Source organism: Berghia stephanieae, chromosome 7 (genome assembly GCF_034508935.2).
Source record: "Berghia stephanieae isolate SIO BIC M18660-M18661 chromosome 7, UCSD_Bste_1.3, whole genome shotgun sequence".
Classification (NCBI taxonomy): Eukaryota; Metazoa; Mollusca; class Gastropoda; order Nudibranchia; family Aeolidiidae; genus Berghia; species Berghia stephanieae.
In genome coordinates this window covers 16,384,122-16,399,121 of record NC_088366.1, presented here as the reverse complement: position 1 = coordinate 16,399,121, position 15,000 = coordinate 16,384,122, and the positions used below count along the sequence as shown (strand labels likewise).

The 15,000-nt window shown below is 35.4% G+C and overlaps 1 protein-coding gene across 1 annotated transcript in view; it reads left to right on the top strand.

Moving 5' to 3' along the window:
• Positions 1 to 15,000, top strand: part of LOC144976790 (uncharacterized) — a 246,290-nt gene that overhangs the window by 92,354 nt on the left and 138,936 nt on the right. Inside the window, exon 3 of the mRNA XM_078921239.1 lies at positions 9,581 to 10,869. Coding sequence (XP_078777365.1) covers positions 9,723 to 10,869 — 1,147 coding nt within the window. The 5' untranslated portion in view covers positions 9,581 to 9,722. The remainder of the gene's footprint in view (positions 1 to 9,580; positions 10,870 to 15,000) is intronic.

Genomic DNA, 15,000 nt, shown 5'->3' with positions numbered 1-15,000 from the left:
TAGTTTCACATAAAAGCAATTACCTTTTTACGAAACCTGGCAATATCCGACAAAGTTATGGGAAGTAGGCAACAGTGGGGAGGGAACTTGAGATTCATGGAAGTGTACACCAGTGGGGAGTGAACCTGGGTCTGGATTTCGGCGGGTTTTGTAAAAAAAAAGCAATTACTTTTTGTTTACGAATTGCCAACAAAATGGGGCAAAGTTATGGAAAGTAGGCAAATAATGGGGAGTGAACCTGAGACTAAGGGAAGTGTACACCAGTGGGGAGTGAACCTGAGACTATGGTTTTCGGCGGGTTTCAGTGCGATTCACATAAAAGCAATTACTTTTTTACGAAACCCGGCAATATCCGACAAAGTTATGGGAAGTAGGCAACAGTGGGGAGTGAACCTGAGATTCATGGAAGTGTATACCAGTGGGGAGTAAACCTGGGACTATGGTTTTCGGTGGGTTTCAGCAAGTTTCATATAAAAGCAATTGCCTTTTTACGAAACCCGACGAAAACCTGGCAATATTGGAGAAAGTTATGGGTAGTAGGCAACAGTGGGGCGTGAACCTGAGATTCGGGGAAGTGTACACTAGTGGGGAGTGAACCTGGGACTGGGTTTTGGCGGGTTTTGAAAAAAAAAAAAAAAGCAATCACTTTTTGTTTACGAAATGCACCAAATCCCAACAAAATGGGGCAAAGTTATGGAAAGTAGGGAAATAATGGGGAGTGAACCTGAGACTAAGGGAAGTGTACACCAGTGGGAAGTGAACCTGAGACTATGGTTTTCGGCGGGTTTCAGTGCGATTCACATAAAAGCAATTACTTTTTTACGAATCCCGGCAATATCCGACAAAGTTATGGGAAGTAGGCAACAGTGGGGAGTGAACCTGAGATTCATGGAAGTGTACACCAGTGGGGAGTGAACCTGAGACTATGGTTTTCGGCAGGTTTCAGCTAGTTTCACATAAAAGCAATTACCTTTATACGAAACCTGGCAATATCCGACAAAGTTATGGGAAGTAAGCAACATTGGGGGGTTAACTTGAGATTCATGGAAGTGTACACCAGTAGGGAGTGAACCTGAGACTCTGGTTTTCGGCGGGTTTCAGCGAGTTTCATATAAAAGCAATTACTTTTTTACGAAACCCGACGAAACTGGCAATATCCGACAAACTTATTGAAGTAGGCAACAGTGGGGGGTGATCCTGAGATTCAGGGAAGTGTACACTTGTGGGGAGTGAACCTGGGACTCTGGATTTTGTAAAAAAGCAATACCAAGGGGGAGGGGGAATTACTTTTTTACGAAACTCGCCAAAACCCGACAAAGTTATGGGAAGCAGGCAGCAGTTGGGAATGAATCTGGGATTCGGACACCGATGGGGATTGAACCTGGGACTGCGAGAGGCTGATACCAGTGGACAGTGAGCTCAGAATGTACTTTTATTTCGAAACCTACCGAAATTGTCAAAAGTTATGGGAAGTGGGCACCATTGGGCAATGAACCAGGACTCAGGGAAGTGCACACCGGTTGGGAGTGAACCTGGGACTGGGAGAAGAGGATATTAGTGGAAATGAACCTGGGACTATGGAAGATGGATGCCAGTGGGAAATGAAGCCGGACTATGGGAGTTGGGTACCAGACAAGAATGAAGCAATTCCTTTTTTACGAAACCCGCCAAAACCCGTCGAAAAACCATAGTCTCGGGTTTACTCCCCAATAGTGTACAGTTCTCTGAGTCTCGGGTTTACTCCCCCACTGTTGCCTACTTTCTTTCCATAACTTTGTCGGATATTGTCGGGTTTCTTAAAAAAAGTAATTGCTTTTTTTTTTTTACGAAACCCAGTCCCAGGTTCACTCCCCACTGCTGCCTACTTCCCATAACTTTGTCGGGTTTCGGCGTGTTTCGTAAAAAAAGAAACACCCCTAAAAATACCACATGTATTCAGTAAATAGATGTCAATTGTAGTCTAATATTCAGTATCTATTTAAATTATTATTATTATTATTATTATTATTATTATTATTATTATTATTATTATTATTATTATTATTATTATTATTATTATTATTATTATTATTATTATTATTATTATTATTATTATTATTATTATTATTATTATTATTATTGTTATTATTATTATTATTATTATTATTATTATTATTATTATTATTATTATTATTATTATTATTATTATTATTATTATTACACGTAAATTTTAATATAATACGGCAATTAATTCACGGAAGTACATCGCTCAATTAAAAATGGCAGAAAGTCTGTTCACATATTTATAATGAATCGGGTTTGTCTAAGATGACAAAACAAAAAAAAAACAAACAAACAAACAACAACAACAACAACAACAACAACAACAACAACAACAACAACAAATGAGACAAACAGAAAAAAGCAAGATTTAAAAAAGTAATAAACAATAGAAGAGCAAATCAATGAAAAACAACAACGAGATTATAACACATAAAAGATATTCGTAATAAATCGATAACTGATTAAATTACTCCAACTACTTGATTTTAAAAAAAATAATCATAATCATAATAATGATGATGATGACGATTACAACAACAAAAATAATAATAATAATAATAGTATGTACGTAGAATAATAATAATAATAATATTAATAATAATAATAATAAATAATAATAATAATAATAATAATAATAATAATAATAATAATAATAATAATAATAACAACAATAATAATAATAAAAGAACAATAGTATAATATCAACATTAAAGTATATTACAAGCAAATAAAATTATTAAAACAAAAGTTTTAATAGACAGAAGGAATTTTAAAAATATTGGGGAAAAAAAAAAGTTATCCCTGCTGGGATTTGAACTCTCGAACCTTAAGCTCAGAGTCAAACAGCTTATATCCACCAACCATGGTGGCACTGAATATTTAGTGACATTTAATCATGTCTATTTAGACATTTAAAAATGTATTTGACTGCCACTTTTACTTTGTTATTTTGATCTATGTTAATAGCAGGAATTAAAAAATTACGATCAAAATATTTTTGCAACTTTGAATCGGGCTGTCAGTTACTGCACGTGTTCAATCTGGAAGTCGGTCAGCAGTTTATTTACATTCAACCGAGATTGTCGCACTTTTCACTCTCTCTATAAAAAAGAGTTCCTTGCGGATACTGAATAGTGGCAAAGCACTATTCAGTATCTGATACTGAATAACCACTTCCAATAAATTTACCCTAGGCCTTGTTTACACAAAAACCACAGAGACGGTTATTGTCATCGGATCTGCTTTTTCAGGGACAAAGCAACAATCTCAAACGTTGGCCAAAGTGAAGATCACATACCATCATCATGTTTTAATATTGAACAATATTCACTATTTCGAGGAGATCGGACTAATGTAAATAAACGAACTGGGGGTGGGGTGTGCACATATATTAACAACAAATGGTGCCACCCCAATAACTGTCAGATAAAGAAAATGTATTGTGACGATTATATTGAATTTATTACTGTTTCGTCACGACCATATTATCTACCCCGGGAATATACTCATGTCATCATCATCAACGTCTACATTCCACTATCATCAGACAACACCACAGCGAAACATATTTTGAGGAAAGAAATACAGGACATTCAAATTAAGTCACCCGATGCCGTATTGATGGTCACTGGCGATTTTAACCAATGTAACGATTTTACTCTCCGGGACTTCATCAATACGTGGACTGCGAGACAAGGGACAAAAAAACATTAGATTTATTCCTGTGTAATATTAAAAATAGTTATAAATGTTTACCCCGTGCCCCATTAGGTTTATCTGACCACTGCATGCTCTTGCTACTCCCCACCTACCGCCCTGTTTTTAAACGTGTAAAACCAGTAAAGAAAAGTGTACAGATCTGGAACGGAAGTGTGTGTGAAGATTTGCGTGGTTGTTTTGAATGCACTGACTGGAATGTTTTTATCGAATCATGTGATAGTGTGGATGAGCTGAATGACTGTGTGAGTGAGTATTTAAAATTCTGTGAACAGCTAGTGTCTTGTAAAAAAGAAATAAAATATAATCCTAACAACAAGCCTTGGATAACAAAAGATCTAAAACTTTTATTGAACCAAAAGAAAACTCTCTATACTAGTGGAAACAAAAAAGATCTGAAAACAAAACAAAAAGAGATAAAGAGGGTAATATCTAGTTGTAGAGATAAGTACAAAAATAAAATTGAAAAATGCTTTTCTTCTGGGGATATACGGGACACGTGGCGGGGGCTTAAAACTGCTGTGAACTATAATCCAAAGCCCACGATTATATCAGAAGATATCGAAATTGAAACTTTAAATAAATTTTATTCACGTTTCGACACAGCAAACACATTTGATATTGAAAATGAAAAACATAAATTAGACAGGGCTTTGGAAGATGAAATGACTATTGAGGTCAGTGAAGAGGAAACGAGATTCGTATTTTCGAAACTAAACGAGAGGAAGGCTGCTGGGCCGGATGGATTGAAAGGAAAACTATTAAAAGAATGTGCCTACCAGCTTTCCCCCATTTATACACATATTTTTAACTGGTCCCTCCAATGCGTTTCGATCCCTGAAATTTGGAAAACTTCAAAAATTATTCCTGTTCCAAAAAAAGAAAAACTTGAAACTATGAACGATCTCAGACCTGTTGCACTGACTTCAATAGTCATGAAATCTTTAGAAAAACTTGTTCTTGTTAAAATTAGGAATCAGTTTATACCATTGAGTGATAGTCATCAATTTGCTTACAAACCAGGACGTGGCGTAGAGGATGCCATTTTGCTGTTTACAAACAACATCTACAGGCATCTAGATCACGCTAGGAGCTATTGCAGATTGCTTTTTGCAGATTTTTCTTCAGTGTTCAATACAATGCAACCTCAGTTGGTTGTTCAAAAATTGACTAGTCTGAATTTAAACAAGTATATAATTGCTTGGGTGCTCGAATTTCTTACGGAGAGAGCACAATATGTTCAATTAGGACAAAACAAATCTTCCTGTATAACTACAAATACTGGTGCTCCTCAGGGTTGTGTATTGTCCCCTGTATTATTCACAATATACACGAATGACTGTAGAAGTCAAAACCTGAGTGTACCTTTAATAAAGTTTGCAGATGACACCGCTCTTCAAGGCCTCATAACAAATGGCAACGAAGTGGCTTATAGGCAAGAAATTGATAGATTTGTGTCTTGGTGTGATGCCCACCACCTAGAGCTTAACATAAGCAAGACAAAGGAGCTAGTGATTGACTTTAGGAGAGTGAAGGAACCGATAGAACCGTTAAAATTAAAGGACCAATTCGTCCAGCGAGTTCCTCACTACAAATACCTTCGTGTAACGATTGATGACAGGCTCAAGTGGGATGAACACTTGAAAATAATTAGGCATAAGATGTGCAGACGTACATATTTTTTATCAAAACTCTCTCAGTTTAGAATAGATAAAACCCTCTGCACATTATTTTATAGAGCAGTAATCGAAAGTGTTTTGTCATTTTGTATAACAGCTTGGGGAGGCAATTGCTTAGCAGTGGAAAGGAACAAAATAAATTCAAATATTAAAAAATCCATTAAACGCTATATAAATGATGTTGACGATGTAGATCTTTTATACGAGAAATTTTGTATAAATAAAATAACTAAAATATTACATGACCAGTATCATCCACTAAGACCATCAATTATTATGTCAGAAAGAAGTGGTCGCCCTTTCTCTATTTCAACGAAAACAGAGAGACACCGAAAATCTTTTCTGCCGTCCAGTATTAGGCTTTATAACAACAAGCAATAATCATTTTATATAATTATTTATCATTTTTACTTTTTAAAAATATAAATATTAATTTATTAATTTATTTGTTTTGCAATCTTTTCAATTTTCAATTTATAGTGACAGTTTTAACTATTTTACAGTGTTTGAAATTATTCATATTATAAAGCGCAGCTCTGGTTATAGAGCTGCTCCTTTTTTATATATATACATCCTATTTCCATTGTATTTTTATCTTATGTGTAAATTATAACACGTCTGTACAAAAAATTTCCTTTTTGGGATGCAATAAAGTATTATTATTATTATTATTATTATTATTATTATTATTATTATTATTATTATTATTATTATTATTATTATTATTATTATTTATAGGCAAGCATTTTTTTGGTACTAAAGCTTATTTATTGTGAGATTTGTCTTCTCACATTGCATTAGATTATATCATTGACCGGGTCATGGCATTCATCATCATCATCATCATCATCATCATCATCATCATCATCATCATCATCATCATCATCATTATCGTCATCGTCGTCATCATCATCATCATCATCATCATCATCATCATCAATCATCATATCATCATTCATCATCATCATCATCATCATCATTATCATCATCATCATCATCATCAACATCATCATCGTCATCATCATCGTCATCCTTCTCGTCATTAATTACTATAGTTAGAAAAACGGAGTTCAAGCTATTTGATAGATTTTCCTCCGTCAAACTAGGACATCAATGTAATCTGAAACAGTCTGACACGGAGATAAAGTAACAGTTCATTATCATGATGACATTTTAGAGGAAAAGTGGCAAATTTGATAAATAATTAGGGGCCAGGATATTCAAGAAGCCATAAAAAATGATGCGTCTCAAGTTTTATAGATGTCAGAAAAATAAATAACATACAGCTACCTACAGTGGTGTTGCTGTACTTGTTCAGAAATCGTCTGTGCCTTTCATGTCCTGGTTGATAATACTCATCTTATAACTTGTGATTGAAGAAAAAGCCTTAAGGAATAATAAAATATGTTTTATTTGTAAGATTAACGTATAAGATAACTTCTGACACTTTCAACTTTCACTGAATCTTGTCTTCAATGTTTCTTAATTCGTATCAAATCTCTTGCTAACTTGTTTCTTCTGTGTTCATCCTTCTAATCTCTTCTTCTCTTCTTCTTCTCTTCTCTTCTTCCTTCTTCTTCTCTTCTTTTCTCTTCTCTTCTTCTCTCTTCCTTCTCTTCTTCTTCTCTTTCCTCTCTCTTCTTCTCTCTTTCTTCTTCTTCTTCTTCTTCTTCTTCTTCTTCTTCTCTCTTCTTCTTCTTCTTCTTCTTCTTCTCTTCTTCTTCTTCTTCTTCTCCTTCTTCTCTTCTCTCTCCTCCTCCTCTTCTCCTTCTTCTTCTTCTTCTTCTCTTCTTCTTCTTCTTCTTCTTCTTCTTCTTCTTCTTCTTCTTCTTCTTCTTCTTCTTCTTCTTCTTCTTTCTTCTTCTTCTTCTTCTTCTCTTCTTCTTCTTCTTCTTCTTCTCTTCTTCTTCTTCTTCTTCTTCTTTCTTCCTTCTTCTTCTTCTTCTTCTTCTTCTTCTTCTTCTTCTTTCTTCTTCTTCTTCTTCTTCTTCTTTCTTCTCTTCTTTCTTCTTCTTCTTTCTTCTTCTTCTTCTTCTTCTTCTTCTTCTTCTTCTTCTTCTTCTTCTTCTTCTTCTTCTTCTTCTTCTTCTTCTTCTTCTTCTTCTTCTTTCCTCTCTTCTACATTTATTATTTTTATTTCCTCATCGTCCTCTTTCTCTCTCTCTCCCCCCCCCCCCTCATCCCCCTCCTCCTCCACCACCCTCCTCACTTATCTTCTTCCCTGTCCTCTATAACTAGGAAATAACTATTGCGTCTAAAAATAAATACTATTCAGGTTGAATCATCGCAACAAAAGGCTGAGACCATTTTGGAACAATCTCCGTGTTGTCATACTCTCATCTCCAATTAAAGAACGAATCCTTTCACGTCAGCCCGAATATTGTCCAGAATACCTCAGTTGTATGGGTACCATATTTAGTACAATGTCATAGCATAGATGAAAAAGTCTATAAATGATTCTTGTTATAGAATGACCCAGCACTGACAGAAGACGTAAGGAATAATAATATATATTATAATCGTAATATTAACGTATAAGATAACTTCTGACATCACTTTCTGAATCTTGCTTCATCGTTTCCTTTAATTCTCTCTTCATGTCTTTGTAATTGTTGCTTTTGTAGTTCACACTTTCTAACCCTTTTCTTCTTCTTCTTCTTCTTCTTCTTCTTCTTCTTCTTCTTCTTCTTCTTCTTCTTCTTCTTTCCCCTCTTCTACATCTATTTATTTAGTCATCGTCCTCGTTCTCAACCCCTCCTCCTCCACCTCTTCCTCCTCCTCATCCACCACCACCACCACCTTCCTCACATATCTTCTTCATTGTCCTCCACAACCAAGAAAGAACTATTCATTCTAAAATTAAATACTATTATAGTCGAGTCATCGCAACAAAAGGCTGAGACCATTTTGGACCAAATCTCCGTGTTGTCAGACTCTCATGTCCAATTAAAGAACGAATCCTTTCACGTCAGCCGGAATACTGTCCAGAATACGTCAATTCTATGGGTATCATATTTAGTACATGAATGAAAAAGACAATATCCGACTCTTGGTATAGAATGATCCAGCACTGACAGTAGACGTAAAATTAACGTTAAGGTAACTCCTGACGAAACTTTCTCAATTCTACTTGCTCGATTCCTTTATCTCTCCCTTTATGTTTTTGTAATTGTTGCTTTTGTAGTTCACTCTTTCTAACCCTATTCTTCTTCTTCTTCTTCTTCTTCTTCTTCTTCTTCTTCTTCTTCTTCTTCTTCTTCTTCTTCTTCTTCTTCTTCTTCTTCTTCTCCTCCTCCTCCTCCTCATCCTCGTCGTCGTCGTCCTCTTTCTCCTCCTCCATATCCTCCTCCACCACCTTCCTCACGTATCTTCTTCATTGTCCTCTATAACTAAAAAACAACTATCCATTCTAAAACTAAATACTATTCTGGTTGAATCATCCCAACAAAAGGCTGAGACCATTTTGGACCAAATCTGCGTCTTGTCATACTCTCATGTCCAATTAAAGAACCAATCCTTTCACGTCAGCCGGAATACTGTCCAAAATATGTCAGTTGTTTGGGTACCATATTTTGTACAATGTCAAGGATGAAAAGTCAACATCTCACGCTTGTTATAGAACGATTCATCACTGATAAAAGGCATTCAATTTTAAGACTACAAAGAAAGAAAACGGGACAGTCACTTTCTGATTTTGGATGGGTTGGGGGAAATTAATGTCATCAAATCTTATACAGTCAACTCAAAAACTGTTGGGGTAAAACATTATGAATCCCGCAGATTATCATAATATTATTTTCTGGTGGCAGATAGGCTATCTGGCTTTTTCCCAGTGACAATTATAGTTGCGAAAGTATTCGCAGGCATATCCCCCCTCCACTCCTTTCACGCTTTTTAACCGAAAACTTCTCTGTCAGCTAACTTGTTGATACACAATCAATGCCAACTATGCCGACGCCCAAAAAGTTACATTATTAAAGGATTAAATGTAATTTGTTAAACCTTACAAAGATTTCTTTTTGGTGAGGTTGAAAAAGATAGTTTTGATATTTTGTACTGTACATACCGAATGTAGCATTAAGGAACTTAAATTGATAAACCGTTTTTAATGGTTATTTTCTTTTTTATTTCTTCTAATCCAGAACTAACAGATCAAACAAAGTGAAATTTTCAGAGGAGTTGTTAAAGCTATTACGAGCAATCGAAGGAGAAGAATATAATATAATGTAAATTATCATCCATGACTCTCCCAGTGTATTGGGTAACGTTTTCAGCTATGATAATATGACTCGTATAATAACAAAGGTTGAAATGCCTCAGATGGATGTCGTAAACAGTCACAGACGCAATCGGATAAATAGCAATAATTCAGAGGACAGCAGTAACAGCAGCAACAGGGACTCGCCAGCAATCACGAACCTCGCACAAGGGGAATTCTTTATGGACATGCAGCAGCAGCAGCAGCAACAACATCTCAACAATTCCCACCACCTTCATCACCAGTATAATGGTGCAAGCTCTTCCAGTATTTCGGAGCACCGTGCATCTTCTTCTAGAAGCCCCGAGCCGTCCAGGGCATCACCTTCCAAAATGAGCCGAGAAAACAGCGGCAGTGGAAAATCTACCAGCAGTAATAACGGAGCCAATGGCGGTGGACATCGCGGTAGTGGTGGTAGCAGCCGCAAAAATGGCGGCAATAGTGGTAAAAACAGTCACCACAAAGACTTACTCAACGTCGTTACCATGAGTCATGCTAGCAGCACGAACAGCATGGACCATCGCACACCTTCACCGTCACCTCACGGAAGACAACATCAGAGGCTGAATAGAAGCAAAAACAGCGTCAACAATATTAACAACCGCGATGACAGTAATCACCAAAACAGCAACAACAGCAGCAATTTGAACTTCGGGCAAAACGCCGACGATAACGACGACAACGATAATAGAAGCAATAACAGCAGTATGCAACATTCGCCAGATCCTTCCGCCTTTTCCATGGGCCGTAGAAGAAGTTCCATGCCAAACGTCTCAGACGCGAGCTTCCTAACCATCCCTCCCGAAGAAACTCGCGGAAGCAAATTGAGACGAGTTCGGTCATTCAAAACAACCTCGAAAGGAGCAGTAGTAAACCGAGGGGACTCTTTTAAAAAGAAGAGCACCCACAGTCTTCGTTCGGCCGGAAGTAACACGGCTGACGCGCGACAGCAGTTGCTACAGCAGCAACTTCTAATTCAGCATCAACTTCAGATTCAAAGTCAGCTTCAGCAAGCGGAAGATGTGGCAGATGACCCGTATGCTGTGGAAGTGGCTCCCTCTATCCCTACTTACTTCCGGATTATTATGATGGGCGGGGCAGGAACAGGAAAATCTACCCTGGCCAAACAGTTTATGACATCAGACTTCGTAGACAACACAGAAGACAATGGCGGTGAGTTTGTCTATCTATCTATCTATCTATCTATCTATCTATCTATCTATCTATCTATCTATCTATCTATCTATCTATCTATCTATCTATCTATCTATCTATCTATCTATCTATCTATCTATCTATCTATCTATCTATCTATCTATCTATCTATCTATCTATCTATCTATCTATCTATCTATCTATCTATCTATCTATCTATATTATCTATCTATCTATCTATCTATCTATCTATCTAATCTATCTATCTATCTATCTATCTATCTATCTATCTATCTATATCTATCTATCTATCTATCTATCTATCTATCTATCTATCTATCTATCTATCTTATCTATCTATCTATCTATCTATCTATCTATCTATCTACATCTATCTATCTATCTATCTATCTATCTATCTATCTATCTATCTATCTATCTATCTATCTATCTATCTATCTATCTATCTATCTATCTATCTATTATCTATCTATCTATCTATCTATCTATCTATCTATTATCTATCTATCTATCTATCTATCTATCTATCTATCTATCTATCTATCTATCTATCTATCTATCTATCTATCTATCTATCTATCTATCTATCTATCTATCTATCTATCTATCTATCTATCTATCTATCTATCTATCTATCTATCTATCTATCTATCTATCTATCTATCTATCTATCTATCTATCTATCTATCTATCTATCTATCTATCTATCTATCTATCTATCTATCTATCTATCTATCTATCTATCTATCTATCTATCTATCTATCTATCTATCTATCTATCTATCTATCTATCTATCTATCTATCTATCTATCTATTATCTATCTATCTATCTATCTATCTATCTATCTATCTATCTATCTATCTATCTATCTATCTATCTATCTATCTATCTATCTATCTATCTATCTATTCTTGAAATCATTCTCACCTTATTTGTTTTTACTCCGACACCTCTTTGTCCGCTCTGAGCGTCATATATTTAAGTCCTTAAAAGTATCTGTATTCATATTATCTCGCCGTATTTAGGTGTAAAATGAGAACCTGGTCGTTAACAGCGTTGCCTCTATCGGAAAAGATGTAATATTGCCTAGCAGGCAACATGTTGTCTCCCCTTACATGTTAAGTGTTGCTGTTGGCAAGGTAATCTTTGTACAGCGCTTGGAGTACGTTTAGTGGATATTGCGCTAAATAAAAGCTCTTTAAAAATGTTTAATATTTATTTCTGTCAAATGTAAATGACTTTCATATGAGACGTGTAATATGATGATGTCTCTTTCAAAGTTCGTTGCTATTTTGATTAAACATTTCAAAATGTGACGAAAAATATGATCCGTGACATAATTAAAAAATAGAAGCGATTCTGAGTAACGCCAACATTTTTGAGAAGTATAATTATGGGACTGTTCGAACATTGAAGAATACGTGAAATTAAAACCTTAGAAAGTGGAATAAAATACTGGGCGTAGCATTTAATTTGTCAAAAGGTTCAATTTGCCACAGACTTGTTGCTAAAAATAGTTTTGCAACATCCGGTGTTAACGCTGTTTTTACAACTCTTCTTTATTTAACCCATGGGAATTATTATTATTGTTTTTTGGAGAAGGTTAATCAGGCGGAGTTTCTATCTCGTCTTTCGCCATAACGATGTCTGAGAGTGCAAGGGCTTACAAACTTGGCATGGGTCTACACGCAAACATGCCAATAAAACATTCCTGTAAATCACATGAATGAAAAACTGTACGTTGCACATCGTAAAGAATTCATCATTTCGAGATTTCAAGGTTGAGAGAAGATTACCCCCTCGTTGTCAGGCATTAGACAAGAAAATATTTCAATTAGAATTTATTATGATTAGAAAATAGTCTTTCTTTTGACACGAGAATTGAATTATCTCAAAAAAACTTGAGCAGGTGAGTTTTAATGAAGTCGCCACGCTTATTTGGGCTGATATGATTTCATAACATATTAAAAATGACGTTATTATGACTTTTGAATATTAAAAACACGTATACTTAATTTTGTTGTTTCAATATTGTAAAAGGAATGATATCAAAATTTAAATTAAATTTATCATAAGTAAACTTAAGAATTCTTCAATTATCTACAAAGAATTTCGCCCATTTATTCTCGTTTTATAAAACTCGAAAAAGGCATTATATAGAGATTTTTTGTGCATGTATACACACACAGACACACCCCCCACATATAAATATATATATATATATATATATATATATATATATATATATATATATATATCCTATATATATATGTATGTGTGTGTGTGTTCAAGTGAGTGAACAATAAAGAGAGAGAGAGAGAGAGAGAGAGAGACTGAGAGAGATAGAGAGATATAGATAGAGAAAGAGAGAACGAAAGAAAGAAAGAGAGAGAGAGTGAGAGAGAGAGACTGAGAGATAAAGAGAGAGAGGCTAACAGATAACAGAAGAGAGTAAATAGAAACCATGGAGGAGTCTATGTGAGAAACATACATTATACTTATACACGCGTCCAAACTCTCTCTCTCTCTCTCTCATCTCTCTCTCTATCTCTTCCTCACTCGTCTCTCTATCCCGCTCTCCCTCCCTTCTCCTCTCCCCCCCCCTCTCTCTCTCTCTCTCTCTCTCCATTTCTACCTGTTTCTCTCTCTCTCTCTTTCTCTCTCTCTCTCCCTCTCTCTCTCTCTCTCTCACTCTTCCTTCTAAATGAATTATTTGAGAAATATTCTTCAATCTTCACTGCTTAACGATGCCAAAGTGTTGTGTTGAAATAACAATGACATTTATAAAATATCAATTATTTACGAAGTTTTGAAAAAGTATATGAACTAGATTCGTTTATTTGAATTGATACAATCATGTTATCATGATAAATTACCTCAATATATGCGAATTTCAGATTTTTGAAATTCCTGTGAAAAACAGATTAAAGATTTAACACGGACGTACATTTTCTATTTTTAGCTTCATGGTGCTCAAAAAAGCAACAATCCTGAAGATATTTTTACATCTTGTCATAAAATCTTACAACTTGAGACTTTGAAAATTGTTTTCATCTGTAGATTAAGGCTTACGTCACAGAGCTTGGTAATAATGCACAAAATCTGTACTTTAAACAATCCGGATACGTTTGGAGTTAAACATTATGGTTTCCTATCATGCTATCTGTGAATATTTTTTATCAAAAAAATCTATGCTACCAAATTCAATCTTTACCCTCTTCAAAACGAATGATACTATCTACAAGATTGTTATAAATGTGGGTTTTGCAATGCTAGACCTGTTCCCAATCGCAGCACGAGCTGTCAAATCCATTACAAATCTTAAGGGTGCAAAAAATATTTTATACTATCTACCCCTCAGACTGTTTTGATTTCTGAGTAGTTAAAACATTACACTGTGATCCGGAAGGTACCAGGTTCCAGCCCCGCTTAGCCACTTTCATTGTTATTTTTTGTTTTAAAGAAAAATAAATTCGGCAAGATTACTAACCCCTTTTTTGCTCGCTTTGGACACAAGAGATGATTCCTGTTTGTTTGTTACTTCCAAAAATAAGTTCCAATTCTTCAAATGGATAATTTTTATATACGATTTGAAAACTGAGAAAATTCTCTTTTATGTGGCCATAGTTTGGAGCGATTTGGTGCGAGATTCTAAGAGAGCATAGCATTTAAGAATCATTGGAAAAACAAAAAAAAAAAACAAAACAAACGAATATCGCAAATTGCCAATTTGCAGAAAAGAGAATATTTTAGATTCTAATGAAACTTAATTTTTTGTTACCAAGCGGTGCGAACCGGTGTGAGGTAACCAAACACTTTAACGAATTATTTTGATGTGACGTCACAATAACATGTTGATTTCTGTTGTTTATACCAATCCAAATCTTTACCAAGCAAGTTTCTATCCATATCAAAGCATTCGAATGACCATATCGGCTATGTGGTCTTGTGGTATGACACTCGCTTTCGGATCGGAAGGTCCTGGGTTCGAGCCTCGTGCTCGGCGCATATTTGAGTCCTTGGAAAAGACTCTTTACTCACATTCTCTCACCGTACTCAGGTGTAAATGAGTACCTGGCCGTTAAGAGCGTTGTCTTTGTCCGAAAAATTGTAATATCGCCTAACA